Here is a 23866-nt window from a genome sequence, read left to right on the forward strand (position 1 = left end):
TGCGTTATGAGGGATGCGGTGCTAACGAGCAGTTTTCTCTCACCACTCACTTACAGACAGCGATGGTATTACGAGTTTTTACAAACCCGGCGTTAAAAGACAAAAAAGTGAGTGTTGAGCAAAATTTTGCTCCAAATCTCACTTCAATACAAGCGCTGCTTAAGTCAGCGGTGAGCTGGTGTAATGTGCTCGTGCACGATTTCCCCATAGGGATCAACGGGGAGAGCCGGCTGAAAAAAAAGTCTAACACCTGCAAAAAAGCAGCGTAAAACTCAGTAACGCAGCCCCATTGATTCCTATGGGGAAATAAAATTTGATTGGAACAGCCAATAGAATGCCAGCTCAATCCTATTGGCTGATTGGATCAGCCAATAGGATTGAAGTTCAATCCTATTGGCTGATTGCATCAGCCAATAGGATTTTTTCTACTTTAATTCCGATTGGCTAATAGAATTCTATCAGCCAATCGGAATTGAAGGGACGCCATCTTGGATGACGCCACTTAAAGGAAACGTCATTTAGTAAGAAGACTTCGATGGAAGAGGATGCTCCGCGCTGGATGTCTTTAAGATGGACCCACTCCGCGCCGGATGGATGAAGATAGAAGATGCCGTTTTCAAAAAGTATTTCAAGAAGTATTAGTTAAGATTTAGCTAGTAATGAGTTAATTCTCTTTCAAGGGCATTTAGAAGAGCTGCTCATGTCAATCAAAGCAATAATTAGATTTGTAGTTAAAAAAGTTTATTATAACCTCGTACTATGTCATGCCATCGAACTAGGCATGAGTAAAGTTAAAATAGAACTATCAGGCAAATTTGTGAAAGCCTTAAGAGGAATATAAGGTATACATTTATCCATTTGCATTGATGGTATAGAACAAACTGTTTGGTTTGAGATATGTATAAATTGTGTAAAGCTCTTAGCTGAAATGTGATGCCTCCAGGATCTCAAGGTATTGTGTTAACCCCTTCACTAACGGGACTTTCAGAGAAAAACTAGCCCAAAATACCATAGAATTTTTAACATTTTTGCTATTACTCCATTTAAACAGAAATAGAGCCTTGTGGGTCGATTTATCAACCCGTAAATGGGGCTGAATGCAGCTGTTTCCACACGAGCCGCCACCTCTGAGGCGGCGGACAGCAATCAACCCGATTGAATACAATCGGGTTGATTGACACCCCTCCCATCTGACACCACCCTTCCAAAACACCTGTCTTTCCTCCCTCACCCCCATTGTTCACCCCCCACTGTGTTTGCCAATATTAAAATAGGGTCAAACATTTTTTTTTTTTAAATTTAGGAGCCAGTCATACTTTTAGGAGCCAGACAGTGGTAATTTATAAAGAAATATGGAGAATAACCAAAAAAGTTAGGAGCCAAAGGTAAAATTCTAGGAGCCAGTGGCTACCTGGCTCCTGGGTTTGTCTAGGCCTACCCTACAATCTCCCAAACAGCTCTCTAACCCTCCCCCTCTAACTAGTGCCCACCATCTTAAGTACTGGCAGCTGTCTGCCAGTATCTATAAAATTATTATTATTTATAATTTATTTTTAGGGTAGTGGTCCCCCCACCTCCCGCGATCCTCAGTTAGGGATCCCCCACCCCCTTTTTTACATAGTGTAACTGCCTCATCCCTCCCTGTCCCTTTATTTTCTCTAGCATAGGGACCTCCCACTCCTGCATACACCTTCCATCTGCACCAGCAATGATCATTACAGATGGGGGACACACAGTGTCACTGTCAGTAATGATCAGGCATCTGCCCTTTTATGGAACTGGAGCACCGCTCGCGCTCTGGTTCCATATGCAGGTAAACAAACAAACAAAGGGTGGTGTGAGTGCTAATCAGGAAAAAGTTTCTGTGCTTGAATCCCTAATATGGTCTGATAAAATCTCCAATTACAGACTATACGATAAAGAGGTGAGAGTGGTGTGGGATAAGCGCTCCAGCTAAGTAGAGCCAACCAGATTATTAAAAAATAAAATGAAATAACAAGAGGAACTAATGATAATAAAAGAGAATTTTTATAGTGATTTAAGTAGATAACTAGTTAATGCATACAGAATATGTTAGCATATACTCAATTACATAAGATGCCGGCATCAGTAACAATCAAACATATTAATCATATTAAAAACAGAAAAATACAGCCGATATAAAATTTCTAAAAGGTTCCCTGAGTGTTTCTTAAAAATATATACGAATATGAATAAACTTGATAAAGGTAAATGACTCTTAGCACAGTGAAATTGGCTCGGCTAAATGTTACCAGTATTATTTTTAAGCAATGGAATATTTGGTCACAGTATTCAGTGGAGGCGTCTGATCTGTTCAGCCGTTAGGAGTAACTGTGAGTGATGGATCGGGAGGTGTGACGTCACGTCACCTGACTATTGTATTCCTCCAATCTCTGTGATATGCTTAAACACAACAAGTTTGAAATTTGTATCCAATTCTCAATTGTAACAAAGTATACTTGTTTATGTGATGGTTAGTATCAATACTTGCAAGTGTCCAATGTCCAAAGAATCTGTCCAAATTTGAAAAAAACGGTTTGTTTTATCAGCAGCTCTGAATCCTATGGAGTGTTGATCCGTTTGGTTTTATGTCCGTTCTGAAATGTGAAACTTGTCCTTATCCGAAGAAGCTCCTAAGCACTTGGTTTTTAGTGTATATTAGGGCTATGATGGGAGCAAAGGAAGAAACAAGGGGGCACACAGGAATTATTCATACATCGATCTCAGTGTTGATTCAAGGAGATAGAAATGAACCTGTTTTTGTGCCAGTAAAACAATTTAGCAGTTCAATAGCCTTAGTATATAATTGGTTACACACAGGAATTACTCATATGTCCTCCCTCTATATTAATCATAGAGATAGGGATGAACCTGTGGAGTGTAACACTACCAGTAATAAAATTCTGAATTGACAGGAGTAAGCAAATCTACGCGTTTCGGCAGTGTTAGCTGCCTTTATTATTATTTATAATTTATTTTTAGGGTAGTGGTCCCCCCACCTCCCGCGATCCTCAGTTAGGGATCCCCCACCCCCTTTTTTACATAGTGTAACTGCCTCATCCCTCCCTGTCCCTTTATTTTCTCTAGCATAGGGACCTCCCACTCCTGCATACACCTTCCATCTGCACCAGCAATGATCATTACAGATGGGGGACACACAGTGTCACTGTCAGTAATGATCAGGCATCTGCCCTTTTATGGAACTGGAGCACCGCTCGCGCTCTGGTTCCATATGCAGGTAGATGCCTGGAGCTCAGGAACTTCAGCTCTTGGCTGTAACATAGCAGCCAAGACTTCTGGAGCTTTCTGAAGCTCAGACGTATATAAACGTTGTGCGGTACGAGAGGCAAAGTACCGTACAATGTGTGTATATATATATATATATATATATATATAAGAAGTAAGTGAGTTGAATCCAGCACCATAGGTTTTAGTAAGATTTCTTTCCCACCTGTGTGCACGTTACCAAGGAGTATCAGCCAAACTCCAGTGTATACAGTCCATGTAGAAAACAAGGTAACAGCACCACAGCACACAATCTTCTTTTAAAGGTGAAAAATCTTTATTTGAGGTTTAGCAACCAGTAAAAAGCGACGTTTCGGACCTACATAGTCCTTAATCATGCATAAGTTAAAATCAAACAAACAGACTTTAAAAAGGGTATCTGGACCAATCATGCTTCAATTCTCAGTATTAATTGGTTTAACCCATACCTATCCAGGTTTGTAAATTTCAACAACACAGTGACCTCTAGTGGTACCAGAATATATTCCATCATTTAAAACCATTATAAAAACAAATACAAATCATAATCTCTATTCAGACCATATGGATGTAATGTGTTCAGACGTTTAATCCACCATACTTCTTTCTGTTATAATTTTAGTTCCCTATTACCCCCTCTTCTATGATGGGGGATATGGTCAATCACTTGAAAGCGAAGCTGGCTTACTGTATGACCCATATTTGTAAAATGTGCTGATACTGGAAGTGACATATCTTTTGATTTAATGGATGCTTTATGTTGACTAAACCTATCCCTGGCGGCTTGGGTGGTCTCGCCAATGTAACAAAGGCCACATGGGCATTTAAGTAGGTAGATTGCATAATTAGTTTAGCATGTATATAACCCATTGATTGTATATTGCTTTCTTTTGTCATTTTGTGCTAAAAATTTCCCTTTTATAACTGAATTGCATTGAGCACAGTGTAAGCAGGGGTAACAGCCTTTATTAGGGGTAGTTAAATAATTTACATCAGACATTTTAGTTGTACCTATATCAGCTTTTACTATGTGATCCCTAAGATTTTTTACCCTTCTATATGATGGCATAGGGGGGAGTTTAAATGATTCTATCTCTGGATTATATTTTGACAAAAGGTGCCAGTATTTTCTTACTATTCTAAAGATGTCATTACTCTTGTCACTGTATTCCATTGAAAGCACTAATCTATCTGTTCCTTTCTCTGTTTGTTTTTTATCATGTATTCTATCCAAATCCTGAATATTTTTAGCGATATTTTCTTTTGGATATCCTCTTTGGATAAATTTATTGCCCATAGACACTAGTCTTTCTGGCAATACTTTTTGATCTCTGACTATTCTTTTAGTACGCAAAAGTTGACTCCTGGGTATGGATTTAAAAACAGTATCAGGATGAAAACTTTCATATCGCAGCAGAGTATTTCTATCTGTGGGTTTTACATATAGATCTGTACTTAATGTATTTCCATGTCGATATACAGTTGTATCCAAAAAGTTAATCTTTTGGATAGAGTAAGTAAGGGTAAATCTTAGGCCTATCATGGAGGCATTGATATCCTCAACAAACTGTATCAGGGACTCCAATGAGCCCCCCCATATGCCAAAAATATCATCTATATACCTTAGCCACAGCTTACAATGGCTGATGAATGGCTGATTAGTGTAGACAAATTTGTTCTCAAAGCCACTCATTAACAAATTGGCATATGAGGGGGCTACATTGGAGCCCATGGCTGTTCCCCGCTTTTGCATGTAGTAAGTGTCTTGAAAGAGAAAATAATTGCAATATAGGACAAGTCTCAACATGTCATCAAAAAAATCAATCTGAGATAGATTATATAAGCCACTGTCGCTCAAAAAGCTTTTCACAGTCAATAGACCTGCCTCATGGGGAATAGAGGTATATAGATTTACCACATCCAGTGAAAAAATTAACCAAGTATCCTCTATTTCAATCCCCATAAGTTTTGTAAGAAAATCATTTGTATCCTTAATAAAGGATTTTTGCTGTTTGACAAATGGAAAGAGGACTTTGTCCAGAAAGATAGAGATATTAGAGAAAATAGAATCGGTACAGGCCACAATAGGGCGTCCTGGTGGATGTAATAAGCTTTTATGGACTTTGGGTAATGTATAAAAAATTGGTGTTATAGGGTATTTATTATACAAAAAATCATAGACCTGTTTAGAAATAATGTTATGAGTCAAAGCTCTATCTAATATGCCCTTAAGCTCTCTTTGTATTTCTTTAAGAGGATCATGATCCAATATTTCATAAACCCCTCCATCTGACAGCTGTTGTAATATCTCCTGCACATAATAGTCAGTGTCTAACACTATTATTGCTCCGCCCTTGTCAGCATTTTTTATGGTGATATTTTTGTTATTTTTCAGAGTAGATATAGCCTCCCATTCCCCTTTAGTGAGGTTATGTTATTTTGTGTAAGGATTTAATCTAGTTTTTTTCATTAGATTAGCAACATCTTGTTGAACAAATTTAACAAATGTTTCTACACCTGAGTTGCTTGTTGGAGGTACATATGAAGATTTTTTGTGCAGATTTAACTTTTTCAAATTCAAACATTCACTCTGCATATAATCTTCATTTATTGCATTAGTTTCACTTACATTGGCTACATTTTTACCACCATATATTGATTTCAACCTTAGCAGTCTGAAAAATTTGTATAGATCTTTGTCAATTTCAAACTCATCACAATCTTTCACTGGACAGTATGACAAGCCCTTCATTAATAAGCTATGCTCATTATCTGTAAGCTTATATTTAGAAATATTAATAACCAGGTTAGTTTCAACATTTGCCTGTGGACTAGCATTAGGTATCACAGGTATAAACTCAGACAGTGTACTATCTATTATGTCACACTCTAGGGAGTTAATTTCAGGCAGTTCATTTCCCCCTATTATACCACACTCTAAGAGGTTAATCTCAGGCAGTTCATTTCCCTCAAGTGGATTTTCAGATAACACTGGAGTACTAGCAATATTAGACAGTTCGTTCCGTTCATTTCCCTTTATGAAATTAGTAACAGGCAGTTCATTTTTGTTAAACAGTAGGGGGTTAACAACCGGCAACTTTTTTACCTCTATTGTTGTTTTCTCATACCCCTGCGATATCTGGCTCCTCTCCGTGACCGCTGTGGCTGCCCTTGCTGGTTCCAGGAACTCCGTGTGTGCATCTTGTACTCGATTTGATCGGCGGTGCTTCCGCCCTCCCCTCCGGTGTCGCCTTCTGAGCCTGTGTCTAAAAAACTCTCGCCGGATGATGAGCTGTCTTCCTTTTCTTGCGCTGCTGTAGTTCTCGGCTGTCTCCTCCAGCGTGGGCCCTCGCGTCGTGACGTCTGGTCATGTGACCACTGGTACACTCGGTTGTTGGCATAGTCCATTTCATCCCGTGTGAATTTAACCCGTTTCCTTTCTTCCAGGTCTAAACGGTATTGTGCCAGTAATGCATCTACTTCTTCTTTAGTAGTTTTCAGCATATCCAGGGTGAGTTTAGTTTCCATTATTCTTTCCACATCTGATACGGTTTTTTTATGTTTCTCAATTTCCAGTTGTAGGCACTCCACGGTCAAGACGATAAGGTCAAATGAGCACTTATTCAGAATGCTCTCAAATTTACTTTTATACATTTCATTGTTAGATAGAATGGTGGGCCTCAGTTTAACTCTTAAGCCTCTGGGGATCCTTTTAATACGGTAGTATTCTGCAAGTGTCACAGAATGCAGTTCCAGAGATATCAATTTTCTTTTTGTTCTCTCATACTCTTTTTTAATGTCTGCTTCTGCAGTGACCCTTAAGAAATTCCTTGATCCCAGGGCCAGTGAGGTGATGCGTGCTGCATCTATGTCTGAATAGGAGAAAGTAGAAGGCTGCTTGTCCTCCATTGTGTTTTCACTCACTACAGGTGCTCGTGACTCTGCTGATTCCATGAACGAGAAGTAAGTGAGTTGAATCCAGCACCATAGGTTTTAGTAAGATTTCTTTCCCACCTGTGTGCACGTTACCAAGGAGTATCAGCCAAACTCCAGTGTATACAGTCCATGTAGAAAACAAGGTAACAGCACCACAGCACACAATCTTCTTTTAAAGGTGAAAAATCTTTATTTGAGGTTTAGCAACCAGTAAAAAGCGATGTTTCGGACCTACATAGTCCTTAATCATGCATAAGTTAAAATCAAACAAACAGACTTTAAAAAGGGTATCTGGACCAATCATGCTTCAATTCTCAGTATTAATTGGTTTAACCCATACCTATCCAGGTTTGTAAATTTCAACAACACAGTGACCTCTAGTGGTACCAGAATATATTCCATCATTTAAAACCATTATAAAAACAAATACAAATCATAATCTCTATTCAGACCATATGGATGTAATGTGTTCAGACGGTTAATCCACCATACTTCTTTCTGTTTTAATTTTAGTTCCCTATTACCCCCTCTTCTATGATGGGGGATATGGTCAATCACTTGAAAGCGAAGCTGGCTTACTGTATGACCCATATTTGTAAAATGTGCTGATACTGGAAGGCTGTTACCCCTGCTTACACTGTGCTCAATGCAATTCAGTTATAAAAGGGAAATTTTTAGCACAAAATGACAAAAGAAAGCAATATACAATCAATGGGTTATATACATGCCAAACTAATTATGCAATCTACCTACTTAAATGCCCATGTGGCCTTTGTTACATTGGCGAGACCACCCAAGCCGCCAGGGATAGGTTTAGTCAACATAAAGCATCCATTAAATCAAAAGATATGTCACTTCCAGTATCAGCACATTTTACAAATATGGGTCATACAGTAAGCCAGCTTCGCTTTCAAGTGATTGACCATATCCCCCATCATAGAAGAGGGGGTAATAGGGAACTAAAATTAAAACAGAAAGAAGTATGGTGGATTAACCGTCTGAACACATTACATCCATATGGTCTGAATAGAGATTATGATTTGTATTTGTTTTTATAATGGTTTTAAATGATGGAATATATTCTGGTACCACTAGAGGTCACTGTGTTGTTGAAATTTACAAACCTGGATAGGTATGGGTTAAACCAATTAATACTGAGAATTGAAGCATGATTGGTCCAGATACCCTTTTTAAAGTCTGTTTGTTTGATTTTAACTTATGCATGATTAAGGACTATGTAGGTCCGAAACGTCGCTTTTTACTGGTTGCTAAACCTCAAATAAAGATTTTTCACCTTTAAAAGAAGATTGTGTGCTGTGGTGCTGTTACCTTGTTTTCTACATGGACTATATATATATATATATATATATATATATATATATATAAAATCCAAAGCAGAGACCACACACTCAGGTCTTGGAAATCAAAAGTGATTTTAATTCACTGTAACGTTTCAGGGTTTCCCCCTTTTATAATGTTTGATAAAGGTGGAAACCATGAAACGTTACAGTGAATTAAAATTACTTTTGATTTCCAAGACCTGAGTGTGCGGTCTCTGCTTTGGATTATATACATATTTATGTACCAGCTCCTGGGCAAACAAATCTTGAACGTGAGTGCTTCGTTCTGCAAATTGGATATATATATATATAACATGTATATATATATATATATATATATATATATATATATATATATATACGTATATACTTCTTTTTGGGTGAAGGTGTTACTTATAAGGGGTTATCTGTTGTAATAATTAATAAATACATTTGTGTCAACTTTGATAGTTATGAGTATTGTTTAATCTGTTAGGTAACGCAGGTTAATCTTTGTCCATAGCTAGTAATTAGCCGGGGCATACAATTAAGGAAAGAATTTTCACTGAACAGGTCTCTTTCTCCTTGAGCAAAATCATACAACGGTTACTAATCACTCATCAAGTGACAGCCCTAGACAAAGAGTAGATATTATTTACCATCTATCTACATGTGACACCTTCTCTCTCTCATGTGAACATTTCTATCCCAGAGAGTCTCATTACTTTCTATGGAAGGCATCTCTCATCTCTATGGGACTTCTAGGTTCTGCACTTTTTCTTAGAAAATTCAGTGAGTTCAACCCCTGTGAAGTCTGCACTATAATTACTTTACAAACTAGAGAATGTTTGGTTATCTGTCCATTTTTCCGTTTATTTTAAATAGAAGAAATTCAAAGTGCAATGTCATTTGTAAAAGATACACATAAATATAAAAAGTATGAACCTAATTTGTTAAAGTTACACAGAAGCTGAAAGCATAATCAGAATTTGTAAAAGCAAACTCTAAATACACTACTGTTTACAAAATAAAATACAAACTAGAAAGTGCAAAGTTTTAATGTAATATAGAATAGAAAGCACAAAGTGTAAATGCAACAGAACTTTGATGTCATGCATCGCTATATTACACTGGGCTTGTATCTACTTCACGTACAGAAATGCAGGGAATGCCCCTTGGAGAAGTAAAGCAAAATCTGCCTTTTAAGAATTTCACTAGGGATCTCACAGTGCTGGAGGATCATTTTAGATCATCTCACCTGAGTGGAGAGCTTTTGATCATCAGGCCCTCAGTCTTTAGCCAACTCCTGTCATTTCAACCTTAAAAACATCTGCAAAATTCACAACTTCCTTACACAAGACACAACTAAGATTTCAATTCACGTTTTCATCATCTCCTGCCTTAACTATTGCAACTCCATCATCTCTGGTATCCCTAGCTGCTGTCTTTTTCTTTTACAATACATAATGAATGCCTCTGCCAAGCTGATGTTCCTTACACGTCACTCCTCATCTGCTACACCTCTGTGTCAATCTTTTCAATGATTTCCCCCAGCCTCTAGAATAAAACACAAAATCCTGACCCTAACATTCAAGCCCTTTATAACCCTGCCCCCTCCCTTATCTCTGACATTGTCTCCAGATATTCTCCCTTCCATCCCCTTCACTCTGCTCATGACCCCATTCTCTCCTCCTTTCTTGTTACCTTCTCACATTCCTGACTACAGGACTTCTCCAAAATTGCCCCAATCTTGAGTAACTCTCTACCTTGCTCCACAAGACTTTACCCTAGTTTTCAAAGTTTCAAGCACTTCTTAAAGTCTCAGGGATGCATACAATATACACTAACCTGTTCTTATTTTAGTTCCTCTCTTTCTTTTGTCTCCCCCCTTGAACCCCCTTAGCTTGTAAGCTCAACTGTCCTATAGATCCCCTTCATGTAAGGTGATCTAAAACAGCTAGCAACTCTTGGCATGGCCCTCTACAGATTCGCTTCTTATAAATACTACCTTTGCATATTAAACCTATGCTTATAGTGCTGCTGAATCTGTTGGCACTCTACAAATAAATGATTATAATAATAATGATACATTAGAAATCAATTTGATAAGTCTTGAAAAATGATTTGGAATAGATTTAATGTTTCTCTATGAATCAATGAAGGCATTTGTGAGGGTTGGAATGTAGGCCCTCATGAGATGCTAAACAGGACATGAAGGTCAAAATTAAACTTTCAGGGTTCAGATAGAGCACAACATTTTACAAGACTTTCAATGTACTATTTTCATCAAATTGACTTCATTCCCTTGATATCCTTTGTTGAAAATCATAGCTAGATAGGCTCAGGAGCAGCAAGGCCCTACTAGCTTATTGGTGGCTACGCATATATACCTCTTGTAATTGGTACCCCAGATGTGTTCAGCTAGCTCCTAGCAGTGCATTGCTGCTCAGCAGCTGGTTGTAACTATGACGCCAATTTATCAAATGTCTGTCGGACCTAATCCGACAGTGCGGATCAGGTCCGACAGACATCGTTGAATGCGGATAGCAATACATTCTCCGTATTCAGCATTGCACCAGCAGCTCACAAGAGCTGCTGGTTCAACGCAGCCCCCTGCAGACTCACGGCCAATCGGCCACCAGCAGGGGGTTGTCAATCAACCTGATCGTACTCGAATTGTGGCGATTCCTGTCCGCCTGCTCAGAGCAGCCGGACAGGGTTATGGAGCAGTGGTCTTTAGACCGTTGCTTCATAACCGCTGTTTTTGGCGAGTCTGAAGATTTGCCAGAAACACGGGTCCATAAACTCCGTTCGGAGCGTGATAAATGTGCCCCATAGTGTTTAACTTTTTTTCAGAGGTTGTGACATATAAATTTACGAACATACACTTAGATTACGAGTCTTGCGTTAGCCTTAAAAAGCAGCGTTGAGGGGTCCCAACGCTGCTTTTTAACGCCCGCTGGTATTACGAGTCTGGCAGGTACACTTTTTTTCCGCGACTCAAGCATACCGCAAATCCCCTTACGTCAATTGCGTATCCTCTCTTTTTAATGGGATTTTCCTGACGCCGGTATTACGAGTCTTGGAGAAAGTGAGCGGTACACCCTCTCCTGTCAAGACTCCTACCGCATTTAAAAGTCAGTAGTTAAGAGTTTTATGGGCTAACGCCGTAACATAAAACTCTTAACTAAAGTGCTAAAAAGTACACTAACACCCATAAACTACCTATTAACCCCTAAACCGAGACCCCCCCCCCACATCCTAAACACTATAATAAAATTATTTAACCCCTAATCTTTAACCCCTAATCTGCCGACCGGACATCGCCGCCACTTTAATAAATGTATTAACCCCTAAACCGCTGCACTCCCGCCTCGCAAACACTAGTTACATTTTATTAACCCCTAATCTGCCGTCCCTAACATCGCCGACACCTACCTACATTTATTAACCCCTAATCTGCCGCCCACAACGTCGCCGCAACTATATTAAAGGTATTAACCCCTAAACCTAAGTCTAACCCTAACCCTAACACCCCCCTAACTTAAATATCATTTAAATACATCTAAAAATAACTACAATTAAATAAATTATTCCTATTTAAAACTAAATACTTACCTATAAAATAAACCCTAATATAGCTACAATATTAACTAATAATTACATTGTAGCTACCTTAGGGTTTATTTTTATTTTACAGGCAAGTTTGTATTTATTTTAACTAGGTACAATAGTTATTAAATAGTTATTAACTATTTAATAACTACCTAGTTAAAATAAATACAAATTTACCTGTAAAATAAACCCTAACCTAAGTTACAATTACACCTAACACTACACTATCATTAAATGAATTACCTAAACTAACTACAATTAATTACAATTAAATTAAATTAAATAAATTACGGAAAAAAACCCCACCAAATTACAGAAAATAAAAAAGAAATTACAAATTTTTAAACTAATTACACCTAATCTAATCCCCCTAATAAAATAAAAAATCCCCCCAAAATAAAAAAGGTCTTCATCCAATCGGGGCAGAAGAGGTCCTCCAGACGGCAGAAGTCTTCATCCAGGCAGCATCTTCTATCTTCATCCTTGAGGCGCGGAGCGAGTCCATCTTCAATCCAGCCGACGCAGAGCATCCTCTACCATCGACGTCCTAACGAAGAATGAAGGTTCATTTAAATGACGTCATCCAAGATGGCGTCCCTTCAATTCCGATTGGCTGATAGAATTCTTTCAGCCAATCGGAATTAAGGTAGGAAAAATCCTATTGGCTGATGCAATCAGCCATTAGGATTGAGCTTGCATTCTATTGGCTGATTGGAACAGCCAATAGAATGCGAGCTCAATCATATTGGCTGATTGGATCAGCCAATAGGATTGAACTTCAATTCTATTGGCTGATTGCATCAGCCAATAGGATTTTTCCTACCTTAATTCTGATTGTCTGATAGAATTCTATCAGCCAACTTGAAATGAAGGGACGCCGTCTTGGACGACGTCATTTAAAGGAACCTTCATTCTTCGTTAGGACGTCGATGGAATAGGATGCTCCGCGTCAGCTGGATTGAAGATGGACCCGCTCCGCGCCGGAAGGATGAAGATAGAAGATGCCGCCTGGATGAAGACTTCTGCCGTCTGGAGGACCTCTTCTGCCCAGATCGGATGAAGACTTCTGCCATCTGGAGGACCACTTCTGCCCGGCTTCTTGGAGGACTTCGGCCCGGCTGGGTGAAGACGTCTCAAGGTAGGGTGATCTTCAAGGGGTTAGTGTTAGGTTTTTTAAGGGGGGTTTGGGTGGGTTTCAGAGTAGGGTTGAGTGTGTGGGTGGTGGGTTTTAATGTTGGAGGGGGTATTGTATTTTTTTTACAGTTAAAAGAGCTGATTACTTTGGGGCAATGCCCCGCAAAAGGCCCTTTTAAAGGCTATTTGCAATTTAGTATAGGGTAGGGAATATTTTTATTTTGGGGGCTTTTTTATTTTATTAGGGGGATTAGATAAGGGGTAATTAGTTTAAAAATGTGTAATTTCTTTTTTATTTTCTGTAATTTAGTGTTTGTTTTTTCTCGTAATTTAGTTTATTTAATTTAATTGTAATTAATTGTAGTTAGTCTAGGTAATTAATTTAATTATAGTGTAGTATTAGGTGTAATTGTAACTTAGGTTAGGAATTATTTTACAGGTAGTTTTGTATTTATTTTAGCTAGGTAGCTATTAAATAGTTAATAACTATTTAATAACTATTCTACCTACAAAGTTGCCTGTAAAATAAAAATAAATCCTGAGATAGCTACAATGTAACTATTAGTTATATTGTAGCTATCTTAGGGTTTATTTTATAGGTAAGTATTTAGTTTTAAATAGGAATAATGTAGTTAATACTAGTAAATTTATTTAGATGTATTTAAATTATATTTAAGTTAGAGGGGTGTTAGGGTTAGGGGTTAATAACTTTATTATAGTGGTGGCGACATTGGCGGCAGCAGATAAGGGGTTAATAAATTTAATATAGTTGCAGCGACGTTGGGGGTGGCAGATTAGGGGTTCAGAAGTATAATGTAGGTGGCGGCGGTGTCCGGAGCGGCAGATTAGGGGTTAATAATATAATGCAGGTGCCAGCGATGTCGGGGTCGGCAGATTAGGGTTTAATAAGTGTAAGATTAGGGGTGTTTAGACTCGGGAGTCATGTTAGGGTGTTAAGTGTAGACGTAAAATGTATTTTCCCATAGGAAACAATGGGGCTGCTTTAGGAGCTGAACGCTGCTTTTTTGCAGGTGTTAGGTTTTTTTTTCAGCCGATTCTGCCCCATTGTTTCCTATGGGGAAATCGTGCACGAGCACGTTTAGCCAGCTCACCGCTTCTGTAAGCAGCGCTGGTATTGAGGTGAGATGTGGAGCTAAATTTTGCTCTCCGCTCACTTTTTAGAGGCTAATGCCGGGTTGGAAAAAACCTGTAATACCAGCGCTGTTTGTAGGTGAGCAGTGAGCTGGAACTGAGTGTTAGCCCCGCAAGCCTTACCGACAAAAACTCGTAATCTAGCCGAATGTGTTAGTTTTCTTACCGGATCAAACTCAAGCCAACTGTCATCAGCATTTTCATAGTAATACTTGTAGCAGGTATGGAAAGGAACATATTTGGAAGTAGAAGTTGAAAGTCGACGGATCCTGTCTAACGTGTTACTTTGGTATACCTCCATGGTATTGAAGTTCATTGAACAATTAAGTCCCCTTTTGAAAGACAGAAGGATGAGAATTAAACATAGAAACTGAATTAAAGAAACATGAAAGTCAAAATTAAATTTAATTCATATAGAGTGTAAAATAAAAAAAAAATGCCAATTTATGTCTATTATCAAATTTACCTCTTTCTCTTAGTATAATTTGTTGAAATCTGCCCCTTTCCATGAGAGCATACTGAGAGTCTCATGAGCAGGGACTCTCATGGGTCTCAATTGAGACAGAATAAGAAGAGTATAAAATGAAAAAGAAAAATATTAGCTGCACTGTGTTAACAAAAGGTGGAGGCCTAGGGGCCAATTTATCATCGGTCTGTCCGTCATGATCTGCTCAGCGGATCATGTCCGACAGACATCGATGAATGCCGACAGCGTACGTTGTCTGCATTTATCATTGCACAAGCAGTTCTTGTGAACTGCTTGTGCAATGCCGCCCCCTGCAGATTCACAACCAATCCGCTTGTGAAATGTTAAATGCTGACAGTGTATGCTGTCGGCATACAGCGATGTCTGTCAGACATAATATGTTACAGCGTATCATGTCGGACTGACATTGAAAAATTGGCCCCTAAGACTATAAATGTTAAGAGTAAACCTTAAAGGGACAGTAAAGTCATAATTAGACCATGATTTAGACTGAGCATACAATTTTAAACAACTTTCCAATTTACTTCTATTATTTCATTTGCTTTTGATTATAGCTGCTGATTGGTGGCTGCATATATATATATATATATATATATATATATATATACATACTGATAGACATGCACCTCATGTATTCAGTTAGAAACTAGTAGTGCATTGCTGCTCCTTCAACAAACAATACCAAGAGAATTAAGCAAATTTGCTAATAGAAGTAAACTGGAAAGATGTTTAAAATTGTATGTTCTACCTAAATAATGAAAGAAAAATGTTGGGTTTCATATCCCTTTAAACAAGCAGACCAAAAACAACTGTCTAGTTACCCCCCCCCCCCTGGTATTCCTGGCCAATAACAGGAACCCCTGTATCAGTTAGAGGGGGTGACTGTGGCAGTTGCAGAAAACATATAAAAAGTAGACTTTTTCGACCTGCAAATGTGGCGCTTTCTCAATGCAAAAAAAAAAAAAAAAAAATCAGGGTAGAAAATGAGCATATAGGAAACTTCATTTCACTCATTTCATACTTACTTATAAACACCAGTCACCAGGTCTCTATTCGGGTCACAATATAGCCTTTCAAGAACTTCCTGTGCACCTTCATCTACATTTGACCATTCCAAAGTGTCTGTTTTCCGGAGCTGCCATGAATATGGAAAGACTGTGTGGTGTTGTTGACAAAGTAAATGGCATTTGCCAATCAGAAATTTTGAACAAATCTCTATCCCTTCTTTCTGATGGATCTGATAACCCAGAACGTCACCACAAACAGTTAGTGTTTCCTCTTCTTGAACTCCTGTTTGAATTAGATCACTCTTATTAGCTGACTCTACTGTAAGCCTACAGCAGGATTCCAACTCCTGCAAAGCAACTTCTTCTGCAGAGGGTTCCATCCCAGTAACATTTCTTGAGACGGTGGTGTTTTTCCTACTTCGACGAGGCATTTTGGCTAGGAATATGTATCTGCAGGGCTAGAGATGGAAATACATGAAAACAAAAAGAAGTGAAAGTTGCTAAGGCCTAGAGAAGACTGATTCTTAAAAATCTATTATTGAATATTGTTACAACATTTTCTGATAATTCTCAGCAAATAAATATCTGATTTGGAGCTGCAGATAAATACTACAGATCTGCAGAGTTATAATTCCTACCTCTGTGTCTAATTTTGCTCTCATGTGCTTGACCTAACTAGAATCCCATAGAACTTGCCACCATACTTATTTTACATCTGATAGCCTAAATGTCAGCTATTACATATTTTCTATTCTAGGTCATTACAGACAGAGATGCCAGCTATTTAACAGTACAGTGGTTTTGGTCCCCTGGAATACAAACAGGGCCGCCACTAGAAATGTTGGGGCCCCTTACTTAACCATTGATCAGCTCCCCCCCCCCCCCACCTTTCACATGTGCAATTTTTGACCAAGTGACTAAAACGTATATGCACTTTATTCTTAAGTGGTCAAACTTTGAAATGTTGTAAAGGTAGTAACACACAAACACAGAAACACACAGACACTCAGCACTTGTTTACATTGACCTGAGAAGTAATGAGGTAGACTACAGTTTTGTCCAAAAAGGAGATTTACTAGACAAAATATGGAATTCTGATTATCTTTTTTCAAGGAAGATGCCAACTATATGATGACAACAGCATGCAGTGGCTGAAAGGAAGGGCCCTGAACTGCCTAAACAATAATTTAAAGGTTAAGTGGTTTGGTGATTTACAGAAAGGTATCATTAGTCTCAAAGTCTGTAGAAAGATGTGAATAATCAGTAGTAAGGTCAAAATTTCCTTAAAAGGAACAGACAATGGACACACACACAAACTCAAACACAAACTTGCACATACACCCAAGGAAAAACCCACAGAGACAGCCTCAGAAAACACACAAATACATACACACTCACAGACACCCACAGAAAACACATAAAGACATACACACACACACACACACAGAGACACCCACAGAAAACACACAAAGACATACATACACACACACACACACCCTCACAGAGACATACACAGAAAATGCACAATGACAGACACACAAACCCTCACAGAGAAATCCACAGGAAAAAAATACATACACACTCATAGAGACACCAACAAAAGCACAGACATAAACACAGACACCCACAGAAACACTCACAGGAGGTCAAATGTCTGCACATTGCCATCCCATAAATCAACAGTGTGTGACATGCATAATAAAAAAAAATAGCAATCGTATTTGTAAATGTGCAAACAAACATACTTCTGTGAATTCAAAATTGTACATTATCGATCTGTCAGGATGGGTAGATGAATAAAAGTACTTTTGAAAGGTTGACATATGTTTGGGGTTCCCACCCATTTTCCCCAACCAAGAGCACCACTTCAAATCTGGTGTACAAATGTTCCCATCTGTCAGATGTACTTATGGATTTTGAAAATGCTGTACTCTATATGGTCTTGGTGGAACCATAAGCTGTGGCACTAGGTCTCATACCATTAAATCTGGTTAAATGCAGGATTTAGGCTTGTTTGTATGTATTTCAAAATGAAGTCAGATGTAGTGTAGACTGAACTGTGTTAAGTTAACCTGTCTCATTTCAAACACTGAGCAAACTTAGCCTGAGAGTATAACATGTTATGCAGATGTAAAATCTTAGATAAAATGCCTACTGGTATCTGGAAAGTCCTTGCATAAAGGGGCAGTAAACTGGAATGTAATTAATATATATATATATATATATAAATTTAAAAAATCATATCTGCCAAAAGGCCACCTTCCATTTGTTTATTGAGGAGGAAACATTTCTGCATGGTTTTAAATATAGAATGTATGCAGCATTGTCAAATAATCATAAATACAGTGCTGCATATTGCTAAAAAAATGTGTTTTTTATGGACCCCTGGCCCCACCACACAACTACTACACTGAAGTTACAATTTGAAATTGCACAAATAAATAAAAAACATTTACTAAGTAAGTCCTACCTACTTTGCAAATGAAAGTGATCTACCACCTGACTCTGGCACACACTGTACACTCTGAAGTGCCAAGTCTGTCTCACATTGTGCATAGTGGTTTAGTGCACACTCAGAAATCCTCTCAAATGCAAATACTTTACTCCTTGTAATGAAATTTCCCGCGCTCAAGATCACTCTGCTGTAGCGCCCTCTGGTGGCTGCCAAAATGTAAACAAAATAAAAATAAAAATTATTTTAAATAATAGTTGTGCTTGCCTCATGGGGCCCACTGGGCCCCTGACAGGAGTCACCCTACTCACCCCCTGATGGCGGCCCTGAATACAAATGCTAAAAGTGACACATATAACTATTCATAAGTAGACCTGCTCAACTACCAGACATATAATTGATCCACCTATAAGTTAAAGGCCCCTATTTATCAAAGTCTGGTGGACCTGATCCGACAGTGCAGATCAGGTCCGCCAGACCTCGCTGAATACGGAGAGCAATACGCTCTCCATATTCAGCATTGCACCAGCAGCTCACAAGAGCTGCTGGTGCAACGCCACCCCCTTCAGAATCACGGCCAATCGGCCGCCAGCAGGGGGTGTCAATCAACCCGATCTTACTCGATCGGGTTGAATTGCGGCGATGTCTATCCGCCTGCTCAGAGCAGGCGGACAGGTTATGAAGCTGCGGTCTTTGTGACCGCTGCTTCATAACTGGTGTTTCTGGCGAGTCTGAAGACTCGCCAGAAACACGGGCCGTCAAGCTCCATTCGGAGCTTGATAGATAGGCCCCATAGTCTTGATTAGCTTCATGATTTATTTACCACCATAGTATAACCAGTATCATTCACAACATATATAAATACAGATGTGGAAAGAACAGAGGATACAGAACATGAAACAAGATGATGCTGAATTTATAAGGGCTATGAAAATTAAAGGTAATATTACAGTACAACCTAATGCACAAGGTTGCAAGGGCACCAGAATCTGATGTGCCGAGGACAACAGTAAAATTGCCCTTCCTCAGCATTGTCTCTTACCACCTAAAAGGGGTAGAGGGCCAAGCTCATGAGTTACCATGTAATGTATTCCACCTTTAAAAATATATTAAAGGGATATTCTAATCCAAAATATTCTGGTGCTCTATGGTGCCAGAACAGTATTTGTCTCCAAGATTGGCATAGAATAATGTAGAAAGTGCCCTTATCCAAACCTTACAACCATTTAGATTGGTGCATGCACACTATGGGCCTGATATAAAAAAGCTCGCTGACATGGAGAGAAACCATGTTAAATCTTTGAGATTTTTTTTTAGACCTTATATTGTAATTTATGTGTCTCTGCTTCACATCAAGAACTCTGCATAGTGAGAGAAATATCTTTCAAAATTTGTGTTTCTAACATTTTTTTAGGAACCTCTCCATAATGACGAGGTGTCTTAGATCATCTCACCTGAGCGGTGAGCTTTTGAATATCAGGCCCTATGCATGAACTAGCCTGATAAATAATATGAAATATTGTGTGTAAGCCACTTAAAAAAAAATGTATGCTGCAATTCTGCTTTGAAATGTAATGTCCCCCCACATTTGCTTTTCATTATTCAGATAGAGCATATCATTTCAAACAACTCTCCAAGTAATTTCTATTATCAAATTAGCTTTATTCTCTTTGTATCTTTTGTTAAAGAAGCAACAATGCATTACCGGGGCCTAGCTAAACACATTTATTAAGCTGCGGACTTGCGTGAGCGAGCCTGAAACGTAAGTTCAGAAGCTGTACTCTTAACTTTCAATAAAAACACATACTCTTTTTGTTTTTTATTTGGCACAGGAGACAGAAAAGTTTCACACTACCATATACTGTACATATATTATTATTATTATTATTATTATTATTAAGTTTGCTGTAAAAATGTAATGTTCTATTGGCAATATAAATGTAACTCCAGAATAAATGTAAGTAAGAAGCATGGAAGATTAAAAATTCACATTGCTGCCATTGATTTACCCTATTTACCCTTAAAATATATATGCAAATATACAACCCCAATTCCGGAAAAGTTGGGACAGTATGGAAAATGCAAAAAACAAAAAAAGAGTCATTTGAAAATGCAATTCACCTTGTACTATACTGAAAACACATTATTAACACATTATTTGATGTTTTACTTTGTAAATTTTAATGTATTTTAGAAAATATACACTCATTTCAAATCTGGTGACTGCAACACGTTCCAAAAAAGTTGGGACGGGGCAATTTAGGACTAATAGCGATGTGACAAGTTGAAATAAGAAGGTCATGTAAAACAGGTGAGGCAATCGTGTAATCATAGTATATAAGGAGTCTCCAAAATAGGCCTAGTCCAAGGATGGGTCGAGGCTCGCCAGTCTGTCAACAGATAAGTCAGCGAATAATCCAACACTTTGAAAACAACATCCCCCAAAGACAAATCGGTAGGATTTTGGACATTTCACCTCCTACAGTGCACAATATAATTAAAAGATTCAAGGAATCAGGTCAATTCTCGGTGCGTAAAGGGCAAGGCTGAAAACCACTTCTGAATGTGCATGATCTCCGATCCCTCAGACGTCACTGTCTCAAAAACCACTATAAGTCTGTAATGGATATCCTGACATGGGCTTGGGAATACTTTGTTAAACCTTTGTCAGTCAACACCATTTCCCGCTCATCCACAAATGCAAGTTAAGGCTTTACTATGCAAAGCAGAAGCCATACATAAACACTGTCCAGAGGTGCCGCCGACTTCTCATCTGAGATGGACAGTAGCACAGTGGAATCGTGTTTAGTGGTCTGACGAGTCAACATTTCAAATCATTTTTGGAAAAAACAGCTGTCGTGTTCTCCAGGGCAAAGAGTAAAAGGACCATTTAAGCTGTTTCCAGCATCAGTTCCAAAAGCCAGCATCTGTCATGGTATGGGGGTGTGTCAGTGCACATGGCATGGGTAACTATCAAATCTGTGAGGGCAACATTAATGCAGAAGTATATGTGTATATTTTAGAGCATCATATGTTGCCATTCAGACTCGGGGGCCAATTTATTAAGCTCCGTATGGGCTCGCCGGAAACAGAGCCTGCTCCATAACTTGTCCGCCTGCTCTGAGGCCACTGCTCCATAACTTGTCCGCCTGCTCTGAGGCCGCGGACAGAAATCAACCCGATCGAATACGATCTGGTTGATTGACACGCCCTGCAGGGGGCGGCATTGCGTCATCACTAGGTTCCCTAATAAAGTCCCACGGTTTACAATATCATTTGTATGCCGATGACACCCAAATCTACTTCTCTGCACCAGACCTATCTCCTTCCTTGCTAACCCGTGTCACTAACTGTCTTTCTCACATCTCTAACTGAATGTCCTCTCACTACATCAAGCTTAATCTCTCCAAAACTGAGCTCCTTATATTCCCCCCTTCTTCTAAACTCTCCACCCCCAATCTCTCTATAACTGTCGACAACTCCATCATTACCCCTACCCCGCATGCCCGATGTCTCTGGGTCACATTTGACTCAGATCTTTCTTTCACTCCTCACATTAAGTCATAGGCTAAAGCCTGCCGCTTCCACCTTAAAAACATCTCTAAAATTAGACACTTCCTTACACAAGATACAACTAAGATTTTAATCCACTCTCTCATTCTTTCCCGCCTCGATTACTGCAACTCTGTCCTCTCTGGTCTCCCCACCTGCCGCCTAGCTCCTTTACAATCCATAATGAATGCCTCTGCAAGACTCATCTTCCTTACACGTCGCTCTTCATCTGCTGCACCTCTCTGCCAATCCCTTCACTGGCTTCCTCTTGCCTCTAGGATCAAACACAAAATTCTCATTCTGACATACAAAGCCCTCAACTGCACTGCTCCCCCCTATATCTCAGACCTTGTCTCCAGATACTCTCCCTCCCATCCCCTTCGCTCTGCTCACGACCTCCTCCTTTCTTGTCACCTCATCACACTCCCGTTTACAGGACTTCTCCAGACTGGCTCCCATCTTGTGGAACTCTCTGCCTCACTCCACAAGACTCTCTTCTAGTTTAAAAGCTTCAAGTGCTCCCTAAAGACTCTACTATTCAGGGATGCATACAACCTACGCTAACCTTTCTTTATACCAGTTCCTCTCCTCCATTGCTATCCCCTGAACCCCCTTAGCATGTCAGTCCAGCTGTTTGTAGATCACCTTCTTAAGAGCTGACTACAACAGTGCAACTCTTGGCAGAATCCTCTACCTATTTGATCCCTATAATTGTTTTGTTGTACTCCGCCTTTGTTTATAGGTCTGCGGAATCTGTTGGCGCTCTACAAATAACCGATAATAATAATAATAACAGTTCACAAGGACTGCTGGTACAATGATAAATCCCGGCAGCATATGTTGTCGGCATTTATCGATGTGCAGTGGACATGAAACGCTACATTGTATCATGTCCGCTCGCACTATGATAAATCTACCCCATCGCCTTTTCCAGGGTGCTAGCATGACCTGCCTGCAGTCCTGACCTGTATCCGATTGAGAATGTGTGGCGCATTATAAAGCGCAAAATAAGGCAATGAAGGCCCTGTACAATTGCGCAGCTCAAGACATGTATAATGGATGAATGGGAGAAACTTCTGCTTGCTAAACTTAACCGACTGGTGTCTCCAGTGCCCAAACACTTAAAGGGACACTGAACCCAAATTTTTTCTTTTATGATTCAGATAGAGCATGCAATTTTAAGCAACTTTCTAATTTACTCCTATTATCAATTTTTCTTCATTTTCTTGCTATCTTTATTTGAAAAGCAATAATGTACTGTAAGTTTAGAAGCCGGACGATTTTTTGTTTACAACCTGGGTTGTCCTTGCTGATTGGACAGCACCAATAAACAAGTGATGTCCAGTGTACTGAACCAAAAATTGGCTGACTCCTTAGATGCCTTCTTTTTAAAATAAAGATAGCAAGAGAACGAAGAAAAATTGATAATAGGCGTAAATTTGAAAGTTGCTTAAAATTGCATGCTCTATCTGAATCATGAAAGAAAAAATTGGGGTTAGTGTCCCTTTAATAAGTGTTATAAAAACAAAAGGTGACGTTACACAGTGGTAAACAGTCGACTGCCCCAACTTTTTTGGAACGTGTTGCAGTCATCAGATATGAAATGAGTGTATATTTTCAAAAATACATTCAATTCACAAAGTAAAAGGTCTTATAATATGTTAATAATGTGTTTTCAATATAGAACAGGGCGAACTGAATTTTCAATTTACTCTTTTTGTTTGTTTGTTTTTTTTGCATTTTCCATACAGTCCCAACTTATTCGGAATTAGGGAAGGTAAATAAATACACAGGAATCTTTATCAGCAAAGACTACACAGCCAGGCACATACACACACAAATAAACTTATAAACTCTGCACAAACTTTAAATAAATGTTTTGGCAGATGAAACAGACAAAATACAATCATGTGTATACAAACCTACA

General features: G+C 38.9%; 1 protein-coding gene across 1 annotated transcript in view; it reads right to left on the reverse strand.

The window, feature by feature from the left end:
* LOC128662324 (protein mono-ADP-ribosyltransferase TIPARP-like) overlaps nucleotides 1-23866 on the reverse strand; it is a 101915-nt gene that overhangs the window by 67214 nt on the left and 10835 nt on the right. The window contains exons 2-3 of the mRNA XM_053716128.1: nucleotides 15954-16393; nucleotides 14608-14773 (exon numbers count right to left, since the gene is read on the reverse strand). Of these exons, the coding sequence (XP_053572103.1) occupies nucleotides 14608-14773; nucleotides 15954-16366 (579 nt within the window). The 5' untranslated portion in view covers nucleotides 16367-16393. The remainder of the gene's footprint in view (nucleotides 1-14607; nucleotides 14774-15953; nucleotides 16394-23866) is intronic.

Source organism: Bombina bombina, chromosome 6 (assembly GCF_027579735.1).
Source record: "Bombina bombina isolate aBomBom1 chromosome 6, aBomBom1.pri, whole genome shotgun sequence".
Classification (NCBI taxonomy): domain Eukaryota; kingdom Metazoa; phylum Chordata; class Amphibia; order Anura; family Bombinatoridae; genus Bombina; species Bombina bombina.